Source organism: Cetorhinus maximus, chromosome 1 (genome assembly GCF_964194155.1).
Source record: "Cetorhinus maximus chromosome 1, sCetMax3.hap1.1, whole genome shotgun sequence".
NCBI classification, from domain to species: Eukaryota; Metazoa; Chordata; class Chondrichthyes; order Lamniformes; family Cetorhinidae; genus Cetorhinus; species Cetorhinus maximus.
Window position 1 is genome coordinate 171,500,316 of NC_135879.1, and position 24,781 is coordinate 171,525,096.

The 24,781-nt window shown below is 44.0% G+C and overlaps 1 protein-coding gene across 1 annotated transcript in view; it reads right to left on the reverse strand.

The window, feature by feature from the left end:
* Window positions 1-24,781, reverse strand: part of LOC144676471 (sodium channel protein type 4 subunit alpha-like) — a 199,818-nt gene that overhangs the window by 54,265 nt on the left and 120,772 nt on the right. The window contains exons 19-21 of the mRNA XM_078537156.1: window positions 21,565-21,837; window positions 19,291-19,344; window positions 5,525-5,666 (exon numbers count right to left, since the gene is read on the reverse strand). Coding sequence (XP_078393282.1) covers window positions 5,525-5,666; window positions 19,291-19,344; window positions 21,565-21,837 — 469 coding nt within the window. The remainder of the gene's footprint in view (window positions 1-5,524; window positions 5,667-19,290; window positions 19,345-21,564; window positions 21,838-24,781) is intronic.

Consider the following 24,781-nt stretch of genomic DNA (forward strand, 5'->3'; position numbering starts at 1 on the left):
GGCTGTGACTGGTTACAAAAAATTAAGTTCAACAGGTCTGAAATATTTCAAGTGAGAATGGGAGAAATTCCTGAGCTGTTTAGGAAATACGACAGTGTATTTCATGATGAATTGGGAAAGCTAAAAGGCTTACAAGCAAAAATATATGTAGATTCGGAGGTGACACCCCATTTCTTTAAGGCCATACCTGTGCCTTATGCCCTAAAGGAGAAAGTTAGGGCCATCAAAGGGGTGCCCCCGCCTTCCAGTGTCACTGAGCTCAAGTCTTTTTTGGGCATGATCAATTATTATAGCCGCTTCTTTTTTGGTGTTAGCACCATTACACTTTTTGTTAAAAGAGAATCATCGTTAGTCATGGAATTCGCAACAAGAAGAAGTCTTCGTAAAAGTTAAGAAAGTATCATATTCATCATGTCTACTGGTACATTATGACCCATCAAAAGAATTAATATTAACCTGTGATGTGTCTCCTTATGGTGTGGGAGTGGTGTTATCACACAGGATGGATCCGAAAGGCCAATCGGCTATGTCTCCAGAACCCTCTCTGCAGCTGAGAAGGGTTATTCACAACTAGAAAAGGAAGGTTGATCAGTAATATTTGGAGTGAAGTAATTCCACCAGTACCTGCATGGATGACATCTCACCAATGCGTCGGACCATAAACCATTAATAATTCAGTGAGGATAAAGCCATTCCGCCAATAGCCTCAGCAAGAATTCAATGTTGGGCTTTGATATTATCTGTGTATGAGTCTACCTTTATGCACCATCCAGATATGCATATTGCAAATGTGGACACACTCAGTCGTTTCCCTTCACCAGATAGCATTGTACATGTTCCAGTGCCACAAGAAGTTGTGCTTGTGCTGAGTTTCTTGGAGTCTTCGCCAATGTGTGCGAAGTAAATAAGAATTGAACATACAGAGATCCAATTTTGTCGAAAGTCAGAAACCTTGTATTGCAAGTGTAGTTGAATTCACCAGTATCTGAAGAGATAAGACCATTCCATGCCTGTAAAAGAGTTAAGTTGTCAAGATGGAATCTTGTTGTGGGGATCAAGAGTCATCATCCCTTCACAAGGAAGAGAACCACTCTTGACAGAGCTTCACAGTGTACATCTAGGCATTTCGACGATGTAGATGCTTATCTGAAGCTACGTCTGGTGGCCAGACATAGACATTGAAAGCACAATCAGGCACTGTCTCCAGTGTCAGCAACAACAAGAGTTGCCCGTTTCAGTTCCACCGCATCCATGGGAGTGGCCTGGTTGACCGTGGGTAAGACTACATTTTGATTATGTAGTTCCATATTTAGGCACTATGTTTTTATTGATCGTCGATACGCATTCTAAGTGGATGGATGTGTATGAAGTTAGATCACTGACATTGAGTGCAGCTATTGAAAAATTGCGCCAATGTTTTAGTACACCCGGCCTACCGGAAGTCATTGTTCCGGATAACGGTACAGTCTTCACTAGTACAGGATTTCTGAGATTCATGAGTTTAAATAGAATTAAACATTTTAAAACAGCACCATATCATCCCTCATCAAAGGGGTTAGCTGAAAGAGCTTTGCAACTTTCAAATCAGAAATGACGAGGTTGTCCAGAGGTACTCTAGAAACATGGCTTTCCCCTTTTCTTCTCAATGCAATGGGTTTAACACGGTCTGAATTATTGATGAAACGCCACCTACGTACAAGGTCAAGTCTGGTGTTTCCAAACTTAGAGGGGGAGGTAGAGAAGAATCAGAGTAATCAAAAATTGAATCATGATATTTGTAGCAAAGCTCGAAAATTTACTGTAGAAGATACAGTTTTCGCGTGGAATTTTGGAAATGGACCTAGCTGGTTTCCTGGTATAATAGTCTCTGAAATTGGTCCTTTGTCATTCGAAGTGGAAGTGGAAGACCGGGTTGTTAGAAAACATGTGGATCATCTAAGGAATAGAGAGACACTTAAACAATCAGCTATTCCGCCTGTAATTGATGTCGAACCATTAACCCCTGAGGTGACAGATTGACCTAGAATAAACATACCTGATGTCTCTGTTGAATTGCCTAACCCTGAACTGCCACTTTCTAATGATCTACCTGACAGGTTTGTACTTGAAACAGATAACTTTATTACAGATCTCTTTTAGAAGCTACATGCTTGAACCAGGTCCACGGCTAGAAAGCTCCGGCCTCTGGATTACCTGCACTTTGGGCTCATTCGTCAAGAACAATTACATGACCCTTAATAGGCAGTAGGAAAGGTTATACCTTCAACCACATACAATTCAATTACATACAACTTTAGTTAACTAAATTAATGGTAAACTTTCTCTCCTCGTCCTTCTTGACCTGTCGATGCCAACTAATGGCCCTTCCACAGCCATTCACCCAGTATACACTAGGTACAGTGAACCCAATAGTAACAATAGCATGTGCGGAACTGTTAAAAACACACCCATTCACAAATCTTTTTTTGAAAAAAAAATCTGTTGTTCCAACAATCCTCTGAGATGTGTGCACTATGAGTTAGGGAGAAGGTGTCCCAACTCCACGAAAATTGCGGGGGGCTAGGAGATGCCTACCCCCTCAGTGGAGCTAGTCGGTTTGGGAGTGCAGAGTGCGAGCTTGCTATCTGCCCCTTTATCTCATGCCAGCAAAAATTGGAGGCGCAGGAAAAGGGGAGAGAACGTGGAATCGGGTCCCGCCTGCCATTTTAAATGGTCCTGGAGTTGTTTTTAATCCTGGCCTGAGCTTTTGCATTGTTCTCTGTCTCCCTACCTCTTTGTCCCTCCTTTAAGGCACACTTTAAAATCTACTTCTTTGACCAAGATTTGGTTCAATGGTCCTAATATTTCCTTATGTGGCTCGGTGTCAAATTTTGCTTGATAATTGCTCCTGTGAATCACCTTCGGAGGTTTTACTATGTTAGAGGCATTACATAAATGCAAGTTGATGTTGTTGCATAATATGGAATAGCAACATCAAGCGTTCAAGCACTGACCCTTGTAGAATTCCACTCAGCACTTCTCGAGTCTGACCTTATACTTCTCATGTGTCCTCGTTAGTTCCTAGTATTTAACCAACTTCTTATCTGGTTCCATATTTTAGCCTGGGTTCCTGTGGCTTTTAATTTAATTAGCAGCCTTTGATGTGGAACTTCATTGAAAATTTTCTGTAAGTCCAAACAATTACAGATCATTCCATTCTCTACTTTATCAGTAGAATCCTCAGAGAAATCAAGAAGTTCTATCAGGTTAATCTTTCCTTTGCAAATCCATAGTCACTGGTTCTGATTTAGGATTGAAAACACAGTACATTATAAAGCATATTTTACCCTGTACTGAGACTCTGAATTAGTCGCTTTCAAAAACATCTACTCTTTCATAAACAATTACGTGTTCATGGCTGTCCAGCATACAAATTTGTGCTACTTCTCATTACATAAAGAAAAAGTAAGACATTAGGGCCAGAATCTACAGTAAAATAATAGTATGGCACTTGCCGTTATCTGCAAATTAGACGCTGACTTCAGGAGAGAACAGATCTGTAGGTAATACAAAAAACCTGGAAGTTGGTGTGCATGATGCTCCATTCCAACATTAGCTGCTGAAAAAGGACATCTCATTGTCTGCCTTATCATCCAAATGTATTAAATGGTGTGAAGTTCCCATGTGTGCATGGCAGATATAGACTAAACCATGCTACAGAAAGTTGGGACTTGTCCACTTCAGTCCAATTACTCTTTTTTAATAGCACGCTAATTCTTAACTAATGCCAAACAATCTCGCTGGCATTGAGAATTAACTTTTACAACCGTGGAGTCTTATTCCTTCAGAGTTTAATTGTTTTTGAAGATTTAAATTTTTTTTACAATTTCTTTCTGTCTCTTTTTCCTCTCTTTCTTAATTCAATCTTTTTCCCCTCTCTTCATTTCACTTTCTGTGGTTTTGATGGCATTGAATCCAATATTCTATCTACACTTCCTGGTTCGGAATCTGTGCTGCTCATTAACAATACATCGGATTGGTTAAGGGAATGTACTGTTGCTTGCCCTGTTCACACACATTCCAGATACTCTGAAGAAAGTACTGCACCATTTACATCTCTAATTTACAGCATCTTCCAGTGCGAAAGGTCAGAGAGCTGAAATGGCCAAGGGCAAGTCTAAAAAACAGCAGGTCCCATTTTTTCATTGGCATCTGTCATTTATGGCCTAATATTATATAATTATAATAGTTTGTGCCACAAAATACAAGTAATTAGATGCATGTTACTCTACAAGCTAATGTGAGCTTTATGCAAATAATACGTATTAAACTCCACTCATTGGCTGAATCCTCTTAGGAGTGGTAATCGCCATTGGATTCCCACTGTGCTCCTATTTTCTTGCACAGCGCCAGAGCTTTGCCTTTCTTGTTTGGACTTCTGAACCATGCCTCTTCAGAAGTGCGGAGAATACCTGTTCTCTGAGTCTTCCCTTGCAGTACACAATTGTCAGGAGGAGCCAAGCCACATGCCCATTTTACAGCACTTGCTGTTTTATTGTGGTAAGTCTTCATTCACTAACACACTGAAAAACTTTCAGACACTTAAATAGCTTTTCAGTGCGTTAGTGAATGTGTGAGTGAGGCAAGTATGTAAGTGGGTAGGGTGATAGGGTGGCAGGGTGGTAGGGTGCCAGCTAGGTAGGGTGGCAGGTTGGGTAGGGTGACAGGGTGGTAGGTGACAGGATGGGTAGGGTACCAGCTGGGTAGTGTGGCAGGGTGGATAGGGTGACATGGTGGTAAGTGGTAGGGTGGGTAGGGTGCCAGCTGGCTAGGGTAGTAGGTGGGTAGGGTGGTAGGTGGGTAGGGTGGTAGGTGGGTCAGATGGCAGGGTGGTAGGTGGCAGGGTGATTAAAGTGCCAGTTGGGTAGGGTAGTAGGTGGGACAGCTGGTAGGTGGCAGGATTTTGTATATTCTTTCACAGGACATGGGCGTCACTGGCTAGGCCAGCATTTTAATTGCCCATCTCTAATGATGGGCAAGACAAAAGACAAATAATTAGATGCAGCCCTGCTGCCTCATGTTAACTCTACAATCTAACGGGATTAAGTTTAAGGCATCTGTAATTGTTTGGTCACTTTACAACTTAGAAAATTCACTAGAAGTCATTTGCCCTTTTAATTATGCATGTTAAGAATTGATTTTTAAAAATTAAGTATTATTTTTGCATCATTATCTTGCTACACAAATGCATATTCCAAGACACCAAAACAAAATGGCTGCCCACAACCTTCTGAAGTTGATTGGAGGCTTTTAGTATCACTTACTGCTATCAAACAGAGTAGGGAGGTGCAGGAAGAGAAAGAGTAGAACTTTTAACTGTACCATTACTCATTATGTAGATGGTTTGTAGATACTGCAGTGAGTGGATTAAAAAAATATAGAATTTGGTAGTCAATTGGTTCATCCACAAATAAAACAATTATCAATCTTCAGAACAAATTTAAAAGAAAAATGAAATTTCCTTATTAACAATATTTTACAGTACTCACCCTTTTATGCATGGTGTTAAAATTATCAATAATTATACCAATGAAAAGATTTAGAGTGAAAAATGTTCCGATGACAATAAAAGCTACAAAGTAGAAGAGGCTGTATGGATTTGCACCCATTTCTGGCTGAAGGTCAATCTGCAGAAGACATTACAAATGTTAGTGTTTATTGTCCAGTGAAATTGTCAATATTTATATTGCAAGGAGTAAAAAAAAGACTTCCAATTTGCCATTAATTTCTTCTAAATTGGCAAAATGTTGATATCCCCGATTATTAGCAATCATTAATTGGCTGATTCACTCTCAGTTACATGATCAGATTGTAATTAAGTAGTATCTTTGAACATAAACTCCACAAAATTCTAACGTTAAACAAAATATTGTCCATTGTCTCATATTAGGGATAAAATAAGAATTACTTTCAAAAGATAACCAGCATCTCAGGGACTCCTCGGGAGATCCCGGGGGCTAAGTTTTCAAGATGGGGTTCGGAATTTGATGCCTGGATAATTTCTGTCTCCTGACACCGCACTGCGTCTATGTTGAACAGATGGTACTATTTTCAAATTGGGGGAGGCAGTGGTGGAGTGGTAATGTCACCAGAGTAGTAATCCAGAGGCCCAGGCTTATGCTCTGGGGACTTCAGTTTGAATCCCACCATGGCAGTTGCTGGAATTTAAATGCAAGTAATAAATCTGGAACTAAAATGCTAGACTCAATAATAGTGACCATGAAACCATTGTCGATTGTTGTAAAAACCCGTCTGGTTCACTAATGTCGTTTAGAGAAGGAAATCTGCCGTCCTTACCTGGTCTGGCCTACATGTGACTCCAGACCCACAGCAATGTGGTTGACTCTTAAATGCCCTCCGAAATGGCTGAGCAAACCACTCAGTTGTACCAAACCACTACGAAGCATATAAAAAGGAATGAAACCGGACGGATCATCCAGCATCGACCTTGGCATCAGAAACAACAATGCCAATCTCGGCCCTGTTGACCCTGCAAAATTCTCCTTAGTAACATCTGGGGGTTTGTGCCAAAATTGGAAGAGCTGCCTCACAGATTAGTCAAGCAACAGCCTGACATAGTCATCCTCACAGAATCATACCTTAGAGACAATGGGTGGAATTTTCCACGCCCACTGGTGTTGGTTGTGTTTGGCAGCGTGAGCGGACAATATACTGAAAAGGCCAAAAATTGGTTTCACAACATTGTGAAACCAGGCTGTGATCGTCTACTCAGCCTGCTGATGGCGGGCCGTGTTTCCCGCCATCGGATGTCAGGAACCTCATTGTAATACACCTGCATATCATTATAAGACCAGCCCGCTGGAATCATTCCCCCCTCCCCCACCACCCCTGGATTGTCTGCCCACATCGGTGGGAAAACAAGCCGACGTTTCACAATAGCATATACAAGGTGTGCACTTGGCGGCCTGCACTTTGAGGGTGACTCAGAGGTGAATGCACAATAACATTGTGCAGTACTCACGAAGGTCGCCTGTTGGACTTCCAGGTTGAGGCAACTTGAGGGGTGGGGGCAAGGGTTGCCCTGCTGTTGAGGCAAATTGGGGAAGGCAAGTGCTGCCCTGCGGTTGAAGTGACTTGGCGGGAGTCAAGGGCTGCCCTGCAGTTGAAGGTAGTGCAGAAGCACATACCGTGTGGGGGGAGGGAAGCGGCCACACAATGGGAAACCTTGTGTAAAGTGACCATTCCTCTGCAGGTTAGACAGTTCAGACGCAGCCACATTGATATGAGTGGAGCCGGGCCTCTAGCTTATCTGCCCACTCAAGCAATGCAGAGGCATGAAAGTGGCACCAAATGCTCCAGAGCTTTTCACCCCTCGGTTACAGACTTCAATCTAATGAGTGTTTTAGTGGACTGCAGAACAATTAGATGACTGGGCACATTATACAATCCCCTTGCGAAAGCTGGCCTTGGAGCAGTCGCTGCTGGAGGAGCTCAAAGCTCCTTGTAATGTCATCATCCCGGTCTGAACCAGTATCCCCCATGGTTCAAGCTAACAGTGCAGCCTTGCAGTGCGGGTTAGGAGAATGCCTGCACCTGAGCTGAGAGCACAGCAGGCAGTCCAATGAGCAAAGCTGCCGCCAATCGGTCAAGTGGAGTGGGGTGGAAGAGGGTGGAGTGTCGGGCAGCCATGCAGCGCACTAAACTCTGGCCATCCAAGTGGATGGGCAATCTCTGGGTTGCGTTAAGGGGCCTTCAGACTTAAACAGGACAGTTCTTACCAAGCTAACCCATACATCTCTCTCTTTCAACCTGCAGGACGAGTACATCAGGAGCATGGAGCCTGGTGAACTAGCTGTATGCATCATGGCATACAGAGAGCGGAAATGACAGAGAACAGAGCGGAGGTGACAGAGAAGAGAGTGACAGAGGCGCCTGACTGTGCAGAGCGAGGAGCAGCATCCTCAGGGAGAAGGGGTGGCTGGGGCTCCCGCACATGCTGTTGAAGAGCCAAAGCGAGCTGTCACAGGTCAGTGACCAGTGACTAACTAGACCCAGGGTCTATAGGCGCCGCCTTTCATTCCTGCAGATGGCCGAGAACCAGTGTTGCTGAAGACTGCGCATGGTTACGGAACTGGTCAGTCACATCTGCCAGTGACTGCAGGATTTGATGCCCGTGACAGTGAAAGTGACCACAGTGCTCACTTTTTACGCCAGTGGCTCCTTTCAGGGCTCCACAAGTGACCTCAGTGGGATCTCTCAAGCCTTCACCCACAAATGCATCCATGAGGTCATAAATGCCATCTTTGCAAGGGCACACAACTTTGTGCATTTCGCCCGGGACCAGGAGAGCCAGGATGTAAGAGCAATTGGATTTGCCCAGATCTTGGGTTTCCAACATGTGCAGGATGCAATCGGTTGCACTCGGGTGGTGCTCAAATCTCTGTGACAACAAGCAGTCAACTATGTAAACCACAAGGGCTTCCACTCACTGAATGTTCAGCTGGTGTGCGACCACCACAATGCATCCTACAGGTCTGCGACGGTTCCCAAGGAGTGTCCACGACTCCTAGATCCTCAGTCAGTCACAGATCCCTGCAGTCTTCCAAGGTCCACAGAGGCTGCAGGGATGGCTCCTTGGAGACAAGGACTACTTGCAGAGGACGTGGCTGATGAAGCCCGTGTGGCAGCCTCAGTCTGCAGCAGAACAAAGATAAAACGAGGCTCGTGGTGCAACTCGCAACTTGGTGGAGCAAACCATCGGGATGCCGAAAATGAGGTTCCAGTGCCTGGAGTGGTCTGGTGGAGCCCTGCAATATAGTCCACAGAGGGTATCATGCATCATCATTGTCTGCTGCGCCCTTTACAATGGGGAGAGGAGCTGGCTGAGGAGGAGATAGAGAAGCTGGAGGTCTCCTCTGATGAGGAGAACTTTAACGAGGATGAGAGTGAAGAGGCCCTTGAAGGCAGCGATGACAACGATGAGGCCCTTGCGCTGGCCAGACAAGGCTCGGGAGGCCCTCATAGCTGCTAGATTTGTGGAGGATGATGACGATATGCAGTGAGGAGACACCATAGATCCTCACATTGCATCTATGAACGTTTGACTCCAGTCAGGCTTATGGTAGCACACATACCCTCTGTGAGAATATCTGACTCCTGTCTGGCCGAAGGCAGCTCGTTTGCACTCTATGATCAGGGTCACATCATGGAGACGCAGCCATGAAACTTTAAAAGGATCTGATCCTTTGTCCGCCTTCAGCACCTGACCCCTTCAGGAGCACAGTGTCACTGGTCACAGTTGCTCAAGAGATGGGGGCCAGTCCCACCTTAAAGGTGCTGAGAGCACACAGAGACTATGAGAGAACTCTGTGATGCCTGCCCACAACATTCTGGCAGCAATGACAAGGACCATCGAGGTGCAGGCATCAGTGATGTATCCAGGGAGTGAGAGGCCGGACCATCACTTTGGTCTGAAGGCCGCACAAAGCACAGGGAAGAGGCCCTGGACTGAGACACCAGCCTTTATCTTGAGCAGAAAGGTTTCACATCCAAGTAACATGAACACTGCTCATCAGAACAAGGAGCCATAGGCAGGGAGACATTGTTGAGAGTTTATTTACAATATTGGACATTGTGTACATGTGATTAACACCCATGCCCAGGCTGTGCAACTACATCTTCTTAACCTTCCTTACCCTGCTGCTACGTCATGGTGCTCCCCGGACATCCACAGTAGAGGTGGTGGCAGCCTGCTGACTGCTATGCCCCATCTGTGATGACCTTGACAGTGTTCTCTGGAGGGCTGAGACCTGGAGGACCCCGTCCTGCTTTCGGGGTCCTTCGGTGGCACCCTCTTCGACCTGTGTAGTTGGAGCTGCAGGGAACACAGGAAGAGGGGATTCGGATGGGCTGGTTACTTCCGGAGTCACTTGGGTGGATGGCCCTGGGGTGTGCACCTGCTGATCCTTGCCCGTATGGGTGCCCAAGGTTCCCTGGCTGACTCCTTGAGGAGAAGAGGAAGCTTGAGTGAGATCGAGCTGCCCCGCACCCTTCTCGCGTCCACACTGTTGGAGGCCAGCTATGGCATCAGCAATGGAGTTAAGCCTGCGCAACAATGCAGGAGTTACGGCTTGGACCAAGGTTTCCATGGCAGCTGCCATCCTGCCAGTGTTGACTTCGGTGTGTTGCAAAGCCGGCACTATCACCTCAGCCTGAAGGCGGATGGACTCCTCCATCGTGCCTTGCAACCTGAGGAGTGCAGCGGACATCCTTTCCTGATGTTCCTGAGCTTGCCTTCACAGCTCCAGCATCTGGGACATGACCGAGTCCAGAGACTCGTCATCTGACCTGGATTCAGCAGATTTCTGGCCTCCAGCAGTCCTCCAAGTGCCGTGACCTGGGAAGTCCTTGCCACTGCCTGCTGTGGATCAGATACTGCGATGTGCTCACCAGGTTGTGATCCCGGGGTTACTATAAAGCTAGGTCCCACCAAGGTGTGTGTCTCTGCGCTGGTGGAGGGTGTGGGTGAGCGCTGTGACGGGAGTTCAGGGAGGGTGCCTTCTGATTCATCTTCCGTGGTTTCTTCAGGGCTTGATTGGGGGCCCTGGGTCATGGACTCCATCAGCTGTTTCCCAGATGTGCCAGTGAAAGCAAGGAGAGATAATTAGTGCAGGGCAGGGGACTGAGGAACAGAACACATCACACATGGAACGGTTGTCTGATGGACATTGCATCGCTGGGTCCTCACTCAGTAGAGCAGTGCCGACTTCAACGACAGCACAGGAATAGTCCGGATCCTTGCCGGCCATCTGGATTTTATTTTCAAAGTCCATGGGGACCTTGATTTCGGGGCATTCCTCCCCAGCTGGCAACCTCTGCCTCTTGTTTTGTGCCAGCTTGTCTTGCATGAATAGAGCTGGAGAGAGTGTAAGCAGGACGCCCGCTAAGCCAGATGATAAGTATGCCTGACATATGTGGGTGGTGAGTGGTCCCATGGACAGAATGAGGACAATGAAGGTGCGTGTGAGAGAGTGAATGGTGGTGTCCCATGTACTAGCAGTGAGTGAGGGCCCTGTGGATCTGTGTTGGGTTTGTGAGTGTGTGAGTTGAGAGTGATGAGAAGAGTGACTCACCCTGGTGGAACGAAGGAGATCATTCATTCTTTTGCTGGGTGGGTGTCCAGTTTTACAGGGTGTTGGCGCTGACCATGGCAACCACTGCCTCCCATGCTGGATTGGTGATGTTGCTGCACATCCTGGGGCCAGAGTAGGGGTAGAGGACATCATGGCTGGCCTCCACAGTGTCCAAAAGGCGCTCTAGATTGCGTGACTAAACCCGGGTTGCGGGGGTGGGGGGGGGTTGGAATGGGTGGGGTGGCAGGGGGGCTGTGATGTAGTGCACTCTTTTTGCCTTTAGGGGCCATCCTGTCTTCTGTGCGGCAGTCCTGGGCTGGAAACACTGAGGTGTGCATGCGGCTGTACTTTAAATATGCTGCCCGACGTGATGAAATGGGAAGGTGATGGTGTGGCGGGTGACTGAGAGCCTACCCACCATCGATGTGGCATGTTTCCCGGGAATGCATAATTGTTGCGGCGGATTTGGGATGATACGGCGGGAGAAGTGCCATTGTGGCTGGCAGGGAAAACGTTGTTTTCCCTGCCCGCTACCGCACTTAGTGCAATTCTGGGATTATTCTGCCCAATGTCTCAGACAACACCATCCTCATCATGTCCCACTAACAGTTCAGAACCAGCAGAGGTGGCGGCACAGTGGTATACAGTCGGGAGGGACTTGTCCTGGGAGTTCTCACCATCGGTCTGAACCCATGAAGTCTCATGGCATTTGGTCAAACATGAGCAAGGAAACTTCCTGCTTTTTACCACCTACCGCCCTCCCCCAGCTGATAAAAGGGCACTTCTCCATGTTGAATGCCACTTGGAGCAAGCACTGAGGGTGGCAAGGGCGCATAATGACTCTGGGTGGGAGACTTCAACCAGGAGTGGCTCAGTAGCTTCACTGCTGCCCGAAGAGTGCAGGGGGAATACCAGGAGCAGGCTAACCTAAAAATTAGCTGTCAACCTGGGGAAGTTACAACACAGGACTACTTGCATGCCAAACAGTGAAAACAGCATGCGATAGACAGAACTAAGTGTTTCCACAGCCAACAGGTCAGATCTAAGCTCTGCAGTCCTGTCACGTCCAGTCGTGAATGGTGGCGGACAATTAAACAACTCACTAGAGGAGGCTCCATAGACATCCCCATCCTCAATGATGGGGAAACCCAGCACACCAGTGCAAAAAATAAGGCTGAAGCATTTCCTACAACCTTCAGCCAGAAGTGCCAAGTGGATGATCCATCTCAGCCTCCTCTGGCAGTCCCCAGCATCACAGATACCAGTCTTCAGCCAATTTGATTCACTCCACGTGATATCAAGGAATGGCTGAAGGCACTGGATACTACAAAGGCTAGGGGCCCTGACAAGATTCCAGCAATGGTACTGAAGACTTGTGCTCCAAAACTAGCTGTGCCCTTAGCCAAAGTATTCCAGTACAGCTACAACACTGGCATCTACTGAGCAATGTGGAAAATTGTCCAGGTATGTCCTATCCACAAATAGCAGGACAAATCCAACCAATTACCACCCCAACAGTCTGCTCTCAGTCATCAGCAAATGATGGAAGGGGTCATCAACAGTCATATTAAGCAGCACTTACACTTGCTCAACTTCCTGACCTCATTCCAGCCTTGGTCCAAACATGGACAAAAGAGCTGAACTCCAGAGGCGAGGTGAGACCGAGTGTGGCATCACGGAGCACTAGCAAAACTGGAGTCAATGGGAATTAGGGGAAAACACTCTGCTGGTTGGAGTCATACCTAGCACAAAGGAAGATGTTTGTGGTCAATCATCTCAGCTCCTGGGCATCACTACAGGAGTTCCTCAGGATAGTGTCCTCAGTCCAACCACCTTCAGCTGCTTCATCAATGACCTTCCCTCCATCTACAAGAACGCATCAGAGGCTGGGAATTTTGTGGTGAGTAACTCACCTCCTGAATTCCCAGAGCCTGTCCATCATCTACAAGGCACAAGTCACAAGTGTGATGGAATACTCCCCACTTGCCTGGATGCGTGCAGCTCTCACAATACTCAAGAAGCTTGACACCATCCAAGACAAAGCAGCCCATTTGACTGGCACCCCATTCATTACCACCAACATCCATTCCCTCCACCACAGACGCACAGTGGCAGCAGTGTGTACCATCTACAAGCTGCATTGCACCACCAAGGATCCCTTGACAGCACCATCCTAATCTGCAACCTCTACCAACTAGAAGGACAAGGGCAGCAGATAGATGGGAACACCACCACCTGCCAGTTTCCCTCCAAGCCAAACACCATCCTGACTTGGAAATATATCACCGTTTCTTCACTGTTGCTGGGTCACAATCCTGAAATTTCCTCCCAACAGCACTATGGGTGTACCTAGTTCAAGAAGGCAGCTCACTGCCACCTTCTCATTAGGGATGGACAATAAAATTGCTGACCTAGACAGTGATGCTCATGTCCTGTGAAGGAAATAAAAGATTGGGCCAGTGTTGAGCTCAATATCCAATTAGTGGTGCCTAGCTTTACCAGCACGCAGGAGCTGCCTGCAGAGCATAAGTGTCAAAGGCACCTGTCAGCCATGACAGGGCCTGCCACTCCCTTGTAGGAGAGAGGAGGTAGTGTGTCGGAGGGCCAGCTGCCTCACTGCGCACGGAAGTGGCAAAACAATGAATTGAAAGGTACCACACACAACTTGGTACAAAATTCTCAATGCCAGTAATTCCTCATCATAAATAAAAGTACTTAATTATCTCCCACATTAAACCCAACCGCTATGTTGTAACAGGCAGGAGACTGTTTGGGTTTGGTGATTTATCAGTTGAAAATTGCCTTCTGGTCCTCCCTGGCCCACTAACACGCTCCTCAAGAAGCTTAACAATTGGAGGCGAACAGGTTCCTATCTCTCCTGACTTCGTCCTCACTTTGAAACTTCTAACACTTTTAGGAGGCGATGAGGCATGGACATGCCATCCAGCACCGTTATTTTCAAAGTGCATCCACTCCTGCTCTCACCCCAAGGGAAATTGAAAATCCCAGCCCAGGAGTTAGGCATTAGCGTACAGCCTATGTGAAGTAGATATATTCAGCCCCAATGTGATAAGAAACCAGCAGTGTGTTCTGTACAGCTGCGTACATACTTTTTAGAAGCTTTGTTTTTTAACTTGATGTTTATTGGCGATGTGAAAGTAAAACACATGGGAATTGCCACTGGCTGATATGTCAAACTCTGTGCGAATGGATATTCTCTACCCTGATGTTATTGGTACTTTTACACATTTGTAGAGAACTTAGCACTGGTTCATTAATTACAGCTGATCTGGTTTGACATCAGTATAATGAACTTCTGGGCATTACAAAGGAGTCCCTTGAAATGCTGATTATTTTAGGAACATAGGAAATAGGAGCAGGAGTAGGCCATTCAGCCCATCGAGCTTGCTCTACCATTTGAACAGATCATGGCTGATCATCTACCTCTACGTCATTTTTCCTTGCTTTTCCCATATCCCTTGATGTCATTAGCATCCAGAAATTGATTTCTGCCTTGAACATGCTCAATGATTGAGCTTCCAAGCCCTCTAGGCTTTGGCATTCGAAAGATTCACTGCCCTCTGAGTGAAGCAATTCCTACACATCTCAATCTTAAATGGCCTGCCCCTTATTCTGAGACTGTTTCTAGATGCACGAGCCAGGGAAAACATCTTATCTACATCTACCTTGTGAAGCTTTGTAAGGATATTGTAAGTTTCAAAAAGATCATCTCCCTTTCTTCGAAATTCTAGAGAATACAGGCCCAACCTCCTCAATTTCTCCTCATAAATCAATCCCTCCATCCCAGGGATTAGTTTGGTAACCTCAATACTCTAGGTGCAGTCTCACCAAGGATCTATACAATTGCAGCATGACATCTTTACTCCTGTACTTAAATCCCCTTGCAATGAAGGCCAACATACCATTAGCCTCCCTAATTGCTTGCTGCATCTATAAGACATAGGAGCAGAAATTAGTCCAATCGGCCCATCGAGTCTGCTCCGCCATTCAATCATGGCTGATAAGTTTCTCAACCCCATTCTCCCGCCTTCTCCCCGTAACCTTTGATCCACTTACCAATCAAGAACCTATCTATCTCGGTCTTAAATACACTCAATGACCTAGCCTCCACAGCCTTCTACTTGCTAGTTCTTAGTGACTTATGAACAAGGACACCCAGGTCCCTTTGGGCATCAAAACTTCCCAACCCCTCACCTTTAAGAAATACTCTGCCTTTCTGTTTTTTCTACCAAAGTGAGTAGCTTCACACTTATTCACATTATATACCATATGTCATGTTCTTGCCCACTCACTTAGCTTGTCCAAGTCCCCTTGAAGCCTCCTTGCATCCTCCTCACAACTTAACTTCCAACTTAGTTTTGTGTCATCAGGAAATTTTGAAATATTATTTTTGGTTCCCACATCCAAATCATTGTTATAGATTATGAACAGCTGTGGCCCCAGCACTGATCCTTGTGGTATCCACTAGTCACAGCCTGCCATCCTGAGAATGACCCGTTTGTTCCTACTCTCTGTTTTCTATCTGATAACAAATTTTCAATCCATATCAATATATTACCCCCAATCCCATATGCTCTAATTTTGTTTACTAGCCTCCTGTGTGACCTTATCAAAAGCTCTCTGAAAATCCAAATACACCACATCCACTGGTTACCCTTCATCCCTGCTACAAGTAACATCCTTAAAAAACTCCAACAGGTTTGTCAAACATGATTTCTCTTTCATAAATCTATATTGACTCTGCCCAATCATATCATTATTTTCTAAGTGTCGAGTTACACATCCTTTATAAAAATTCTAAGAGGGCTGTAGTTCTCTGTTTTCTCTCTCCCTTCTTCCTCAAGTAGTGGGGTTACATTTGCTACTTTCCAGTCTGCAGGAATCTTTTCAGAATCTATAGAATTTTGAAAGATAACCAACCACCAATGCATCCATTATCTCTATAGCCACCTCCTTCAACATTCTGACATGTAGCTCATCTGCTCCAGGGGATTTATCAACCTTCAATACCATTACTTTTTCGAGTACTACCTTAATACTAATTTCTTTCAGTTCTTCATTTTCACAAGTCCCTTGGTTCCCTATTAATTCTGGGAGATTTTTTGTATTTTGATGAAGACAAACGCAAAGTAATTGTTTTGTTTCTCTGCCATTTCCCTATTCTCCATTATAAATTCTCCTTTCTCCACCTGTAATGGACCCACATGTGTCTTTTCTAGTGTTTTCCTTTGTCACACACCTAAAGAAGCTTTTACAGTCCATGTTTCTCACTAGCTTGCATTCATATTCTCTTTTCCCTTTCTTCATCGGTTTCTTGCTCGTCCTTTGCTAGATTCTTTTTCTGACAACCTTATAAGCCTCTTCCTTTGATTTAATTCAATCTTGAATTTATTTTGATTCACCTTTCCTGTTGGGTTTTTGTGCCTTAGAGGAATGTATATTTGTTGCAGACTATGTAATAATTCTTTAAATACTAGCCATTTTCTGTCCACTACTAAATCTTTTAATGCATTTTCCCAATCTACCATAGCCAAATTTCCCTTCATAGTTTCCTTTGTTTAGAATAAAGACCCCAGTTTCGGAATGAATTATATCAATTTCAAACTTAACATAAAATTCTATCATAATATGGTCACTATTTCCAAAAGGGTCCTTTACAATCAAGTTATTAATTAGCCCTTTCTCATTACACAATACTGAATCTAAAATAACCCAATCCCTAGTTGGTGCTTTAACGTACTGCTCCCGAGTCCCACCTCGCACACACTCCAGAAATTTATCCTCCACAGCATTAGTGCAGATTAGGCTTATCCAGTCTATGGGCTGAATCTTCGGCTCGGCCATTAATCAACTAATTAAGCCTATTGAGAAAGCTGCCGGTCCAACCTTAAGGTTGGCGGGCAGGCGAAGAGCCCAGGTGGCCTTCGCATTTTTCATGGAACCTCATCCATGGGCAAGATGAAGTTTCATGAAGGGTTTATAAATTAAATAAATTTTTTCATTAAAGTTCATTGACATGTCCCAGCTCATGTGACACTGTCACATGAGGGGACATGTCTTAAATTTTTTTTCTTTTCTTTATTAAAATTTTTGGAGCTTAAACTAATTTCCCTGAGGCAGCTCTGAGCCTCAGGGAGATTTCTGCGCTCTTTTGTGCGCATGTGCAAAAGAGCGCAGGCCCTGACTCAGGGAACCCCCCCCACCTTAATTGGCCCACCCATGTAAAATGATGGCGTGGACCCGATTGGGGGCGCCTATCAGGTCCGCGCCCACCTGCGCCTGCCCCCGCACAACACCCCCCGATGGGGGGAAAATTCTACCCTATGTGTAGAATGAAGTCGCCCATTATTACTCTATTACCCATGTTACATGCACCTCTAATTTCCTGATTTATATCATGCCCAACATTACCACTATTGTTTGGTGGCTTTTGAACTTCCACCAATGTTTGCTGCCCCTTGCTGTTTCTTCGCTCTACCGAAATGGATTCTACATCTTGATCTTTTAATCTAAAATCCTGTCTCAATAATGTACTGATTTTGTCTCATGTTAACAGTGCTACCCTACCTCCTTTTCCTTTTTAACTATTCTTCCTAAATGTCGAATATCCTTGAATATTCAGTTTCCAGTCTTGGTTATCCAGTAACCATGTCTCTGTAATGGCAATTAAATCATATCCGTTCACTTCTATTTGTGCCTTCAAATCATCTACCTTGTTGTGAATGCTGCATGCATTCGGATAGAGTACCCTTAACAGTCTTTTAAAATTATCTCATATTATGATCCTATTTGATGCTCGCCTTTGCTTTGACCACCTTCTGTTTCACTTCAATGGTACAACTTACTTTGCACTAATGAGAGGCATTGAAGAGCCTTTGAAGTACAGATTATTTAACAATTTTGTGTCTTCTTTTCCCTGAGACTATCAATTTCCTCTTTGCCTCAGTAACTCTTGTTTCTATGGGATATAAGTAACCTATATCCGCTGACCTGCTTCCAGTCTTCTGCCATATTGTTGATTGTAGCCACCAGGACACATGATGGAGACTTTTAAATGGCTGTTCCACCATCTTCTCTTATTATTGGGAAATTGCATGATTCTACTTGACAGCTTAGGTTGGCAGCTCAGCTTGTATTGTCCCACTGCCATGGTGTTCCAATAAGTTGTGTCTCTGGGCCACTTACGCAGATTATTTTTAATAGCTTTTCTTGTAAACCTAACAAGGTCAAGTGTAGTGGCAGGATATGATGTCATGTCTAACAAATTTAATGGATATTTTTGAGAAAATTATTATTTTGTTGATGCAGAAATTTGTGATTATGATATGTTTAGCTTTCGTCAATGCTTGATGAAACACTCTGGATTTCTCACTCTTGGCCTACCAAAATCCCACTTCAATGGATGCAGCTGGTGAATTAAATGGCCAGCTGCCTCCGTAAACCACGCATGCGTGAATGCAGTCCCACCCCCCCCAGAAAATAGGAAATGGCATGTGAAATGGCATGGCATAGGAAATGGGACTTAGAATTTTTGGCCATTTCTGGGATTTTCGTTATGACAGAAAGCCCCTCTGTAGAATTGTGTCACCTAAGGAATTATTCCTCAAAATAGGAATAGGATGCAAGTTTCTGAACTAGATTGCAAACTGATTGACATAGCCAGTGTCATCAGCAAAGTGTCATGTGGATTAAAGATCAGTTCTGAAAAAGAGTCATATTGGACTTGAAATGTTAACTCTGTTTCTTTCTCCACAGATGCTGCCAGACCTGCTGAGTTTTTCCAGCACTTTCTTATTTTATTTCAGATCTCCAGTATCCACAGTTTTTTGCTTTTATTTATCACAAGGATTAATGTTGGGCCTTTGCTATTCATACAGTGTATATAAATAACTTGGAACTTGGGGATAGAAACAAAGTTGTCCAGTTTTCAGATGACACCAAATTGGAAGAGTAAATCCAAATGATAGGAAAAGAGACAAATTGAAAATAATGGAATCCATTTAGGTTAAGCATTCGGCTGGATGAGCGGCAAATGACATTTAATGTCATCAAACCAAACATAATAATGCCATGGGATGAAAATAACCAATGGATATATAAACTAAGTGCTACAAGACACAAAAAAACATTAACCTACCCCACGAGTGTCAGCAGCATTTGCCATAATTTCTAACCAACCCTCAAATGTTGCCTGTAAATATAAGAATGAATACAAAATGATGTGGTTAACATGAATCTTGTTAAACAAGTTAATACTATAACTGAAGCTAATTTTAAATATAGAACTGAAATTCATTATTGAAGTAATTCTACTGATGCAGGATCATTGACCTGGTACATTAACTCCTTTTCTTTCTCCACAAATGTTACCTGGCCTGCTGAGTGTTTCCAGTACATTCTGTTTTTATTTCAGATTTCCTGCATCTGCAGTACTTTGAATTTGTAATTCTTCTTGGCATCTAAGTCCCAGTTTTTAAAAAAATTGCAATGAATTTGTAGTGTTTTGCTTTTCTCTGATTACAGCACTCTGATCAGTTGCTATGCCATCCAGGTTATGTTAGGTATTACATGCTAAGATGAAAGCAAAATACTGCAGATGCTGGAAATCTGAAACAAAAACAGAAAATGCTGGAAAAACTCAGCAGGTCTGAAGAAGAGTCATATGCACTCGAAACATTAACCCTGTCTTTCGCTCCACAGATGCTGTTAGACCTGCTGAGTTTTTCCAGTATTTTCTGTTTTTGTGTTAGGTATTACATGTCCTGCTACAAGCTGTGGATAAGTAATGTGTTATACTGCCTGTTCCTTGTGTAAAGTATGCTTTAATAATGTCTGCTCAGTGAAAAGGCAATGAGGAAAGCTAACATTCCAAAAGCGTCCCTTTGGAAATCAAGCAGTTAAAGAAAATGATTAAATTCAGCACCCTTTAGTCTTTTTTGTCATTTGGATTGCTTGTTTTCAGTCTCGGGTTAGGACCTATCACCTAGTCCAAAGATAGACTTTGACAGAGTATAACATACTTCATAGAGGTTACAACTAGGCTTCAAAGAGGCTTCCCAGGATGATGTAAAATGTAGCAAATCCCACAAATTTCAAATATGTGTCCAGTTTACATTTTGCAAATTTTCAGACGGGCCACTCAAACCCAGACTATCTGGTCCAAAACTGGATGGGGCACAACTACACCTAGGAGTGTTTGATTTTGAAATGAGGCAATAAAAATAGAAAACAATTCAATTCCCCAACAATTACATTATTTACCCTTTATTGGAGATACACACTTCATATAATCAAATGGGGACATGATTCATATGGGGAATACAAACCCTTATTTTATTTTGCAATAGTGTGGAGAAGGAAAAAAGAATGCAACAACACCAGTAACCTAAGAAGGAACAGAATACAGTGATAAGAGGAGTAAGTGCATTAGAAACCCTCCTAGCAATAAAAAGACAAAGTGAATGATGTAATAAGAGTAATTACTCTTGGAATTAGTCAGCATTTAAAGACAGAATAATTAGCTGATTAATGAGGAATTGATGGTTCAAAAGAAAGTGAATTTTTAAAAAATGTTCTCATGGTCTAGTTATATGGTGCTTATTGTACTAATATTACTGAGGCAAGATTTTCGCTACCAAGGTGGATAGCTTGAGTTGGGAAGTTTCCCCGTTTCCACAATACTTGCTGTAGTATAGTATAACTTGCTGTTAATAGCTCACAACATCCTAGGACAAACCAGTACTAAAGGGGCCATTAGTGATAATGATAATATCCACGATAGAAAAACATTTAATACATTTCCTTTATGGATTTGTCATAAAATTGGACTATAAATTTCCCTTGTGTATGATTTACTTATATACTTAGAAGATGAGGAGCGGTTAGCTTAGATGGCCAGCATGTGGTTCAGAATAATGCCAACAGCATAGGTTCAAGTCCTGTTCCAGCTCAGGTCAACTTGGGCCCTACTTCCTTACCCTACACCTGAGTGGAAGGCAATGGCAAGCTATCATTGACAAAAGCTATCATGAAAGGCAGCTCAGGATGAAGCAGCTGCAGACAATGAGCGAAGAACCTGCCTTTGGGTGGAGTACATAAAGATTTTCTTCTTACACCCGATTTAAAGCTAATTAAAAGTAAGGCTCAATGAAATTAACAATTTTAGTAACAACCTGGAGCAACATGTTTTGTGATCCCTCCTAAATTTTGCCATTCTATAAATGTATGCACCAACGCCAGAAAGAAAATTTGTGAATAGTTTCCACACTATCCCTTGCGTTTCATATGAAAAAGGTCACAACCTTGTTACAGTTGATATAAATTCCTCTCAAAAAGCATTCCTATGTTTAAATACAGAACATCTTATGGCATAAATTGAAGAACCTTAGCAAATGCATTTTTGCTTACTTACCACCTGGAGGAGAGCCATGTAAGCAGCTAATACATTATCAAAGTTGATCTTGGGGTTGACCCATTGGTACCCAATATCTTGATATGCATCACATTCAGATCGATTATTTACAATACTAATGGGAAGACGCTCATTATTTTCATCCACACATTGAAAGAAGGTTCCACCGAAGATCTGAACACCAACAATGCCAAATATCAGCCAGAATACAAGACATACGAACATGACATTAGAAATCGATGGTATTGAAGCTACCAAAGCGTTAACAACAAGCTGTAAGACAAAACAGAAACAGTAAATTGTATATTCTGCAAACTGAACAAAACGAGGTTAGTTTGACAGAAAATCCTCAGTTTACAAAATTAACAAGAATTTTATTTATTTGTTCACGGGATGTCGGCATCGCTGGTTAGGCCAGCACTTGTTGTCCACCCTTAATTTCCCTACTTGGAATAGTAATAATAATTGGGCTGTAATTTCTGGTGGTGTGGCAATTGAGTCAGATTGCCACCCTGCTTGTAATTACTTAACTTGAAATCCAGCCTCTCCTATCTCACCCGACCTTCTGACTCAAGCTGGGTGAGATCACTCCAGCACAGGGGGTTCCCGAGGCCAACAGTCGAGGGTAGCTCATTCAAAGGTAAGTAAGTTACACTTCCTTTGTTATGGCACTGACTGTAAGTGTGTAAGGTAAGTGAGCAGTATTGGCGGGGGTGGGGGATCAGGTGGTCTGGGAGGTGGTTGGCTGGTTCAGGTTGTGCGGGGGTTTGTGGCAGGGGTCGGGTGGTCTGGGAGTTGGGAGTCGGGTTGTCAGAGGGGGTGCAGGCTGTAGGCCGGGGGAGGGGGTGGGGTTGCAGTCAGGGGGTGCAGTCGAGGGTGGGGTGCAGTGAATCAGGGAGGTGCAGTCAGGTGGGAGAGTGCAGTCTGCAGGGGGGTGTAGTTGGGCGTGTGCAGTTGGTGGGGTGTGTAGTCAGGGGGTCCCATGCAGGTTGGGGGGTGGGTAGGGGCATTCAATGGGGGGGTTTGGGTGAGGTAGTGGGCTAGTTGGTGGTGGAGGGTAGTTGGGGGACCTGTGGGGGGTGTTGGGGGGTGTGGGGTGCCTTTGATGGGGCAGGGATAGTGGGGTGAGGTACTGTGGGGGGTGGGGGGATTCCCGTGGTGCTTTGAGGGTGTAGTGTGGGGGGATGGAGGATAGTTGGGTGTCCCGTGGTGGGGGGAGTCGAGGGAAGTCATTACTCCCAGAAGCTAGAAGTGGTTTTAATTCTTCTAATATTTTCTAGGTAACTATTACTGTCAGACAGTCGGAACCATCCAAAGTTTGCGATTTAAATCTAATTTTCAGATGTTTCCCAGTGCAGGACAATTGGCTATTGGAACCTTCTGGGCAGTTGCTGTGCAATCCTTACTTCCAGGATTTGGTGGGGGAAGGCAGCCCATTTCTGGGGTACCACCCACTCCCCCCACCAAATACACTGCCCTGAAGATCAGAATTTACAGGCCAATGTGATTCAAGCTATTTACCCAACAGTGCTTCATGTGTATCTTTGTAGTTCAAATATATGTCACAGCATTAGTACTGTATGTTAAAAAAGATTTATAATTTGAAAATACAACAATTTCCACAAGCACTTTGGTATAAAATTTGACAGACGTAAATATAAGGCAGATATCTGTATTTGTCAAATTATCTTGAATGGATATCATGGGCCATTTAGATTCCTTCTGCCCAGCAGATACTGGGCAGAGCTGGAGTTAAAATTCAAGGGGTAAATTTACCGCTCTATTACTCCCTTATGGACATCGTAACACAGATGTTTTTTTGGCAGTAAGGTTGATGCATAGAGGAGTGTTAGAATCATATCTCCCAAGACTGAATTTTTCTTTTACATAATGGAAGGACATGGCTTAATCTGGACTTTTGGATGCTAACCTGGGATATTTTTTAAAAAGTTCATAAATTCACTTTGGAACTGTCAACAAGCAGGCCCCTTCCAAGAAACCATCTGACCTTTATGGTACATGAGGAAGATTTGGTTGTTTGTTTTGAACAGCAATAACTTTAATTGATGGGGAAAAAAAACTGAAAAGGCAAAGGTTGACAACTTGCTGGAAATCACATGGGGGAGAGGAAAAAACTTCAATTGTGAACCTGCTGGTTTTGAAGGCAGTCTTGTTGGGGAATAAGCTGAGGAAGGAAGGCTGCAATAACTCTCTCTCTCTCTCTCTCTCTCTACCTTGCCTGCAATTGTGTGTGGCTATCATCCTGTAGCCAGAGAACCCTCATCTGAGTGTAACTGATCTGCATTGGGACCTGCAAAGCTGAGACCAGTTGGTGAGAACTTCCAGACATCCACCGGGACCATCTTCACAAGAGGGAACTCCAGCTCCAGGTTGACTGTGTCAAGAACCTGTGAACTTTATCCTCTAAAGCCCATCTCTGCAGAGAGACTCTATCTGTTTGTCGTGTGTGTGTGTGTACGTGTGCGCTGGGGGAATTCTTTAGGAAGAGATAGATAGTTTTGTTTTATAATAAATAATTGTTCTGAGTTTATTGAAAGAAGCCTGGTTGAAGACTCTTTTATTCTGGGCACCAGTAGGGGAAATAGACAATTGGCTATTTTGGTGAGAAAATTTAAACTTTTAAATTAATGGTACAGCCTGTGGCATAGTGGGGCTAGATGGTAAGAGGAGCCAGGAGCTTATACTGGACAGTCTACTGGGCAGAGAAGCAGCCACAGACCCTCTGCTCAACCTCTGCCCACTCAGCTGAATCATTCACCCTTTCACTTCTGCTCAACAACTTTCAGAAATCCACTTAGGGATGATGCAGATTGTTGTAATTTTTTTTCACTGTCGTCCATTCCTGAAAAAAGAATATAAATGGTAGTCTTGCGATTGTCCTGATGAATGCAAGACAAAAAGCTTCAACAAAATTATTTTTTCAGGAATGAAGACAACGGGTTTGCAAAGCCCACCAAAGATGATGACCCTCCTGAGGAGTGTGAAAGACCCTACATCTCCTGTCCTCTTAAAAAGGCATCTATGGCATTCATCTGAGGCATTCAACTGTTGGAGATGGATCACTGACGGCTAATTGCTTGTGTCAAGAAACTATCATATTTTTCTTAATATTACTGTGGGATACTTTAAAGCAGGCTTATGTTGGTGCGTGTGTATGGTTCTGTGCATATGGCTAATTTAATTAAATTAGAGACGA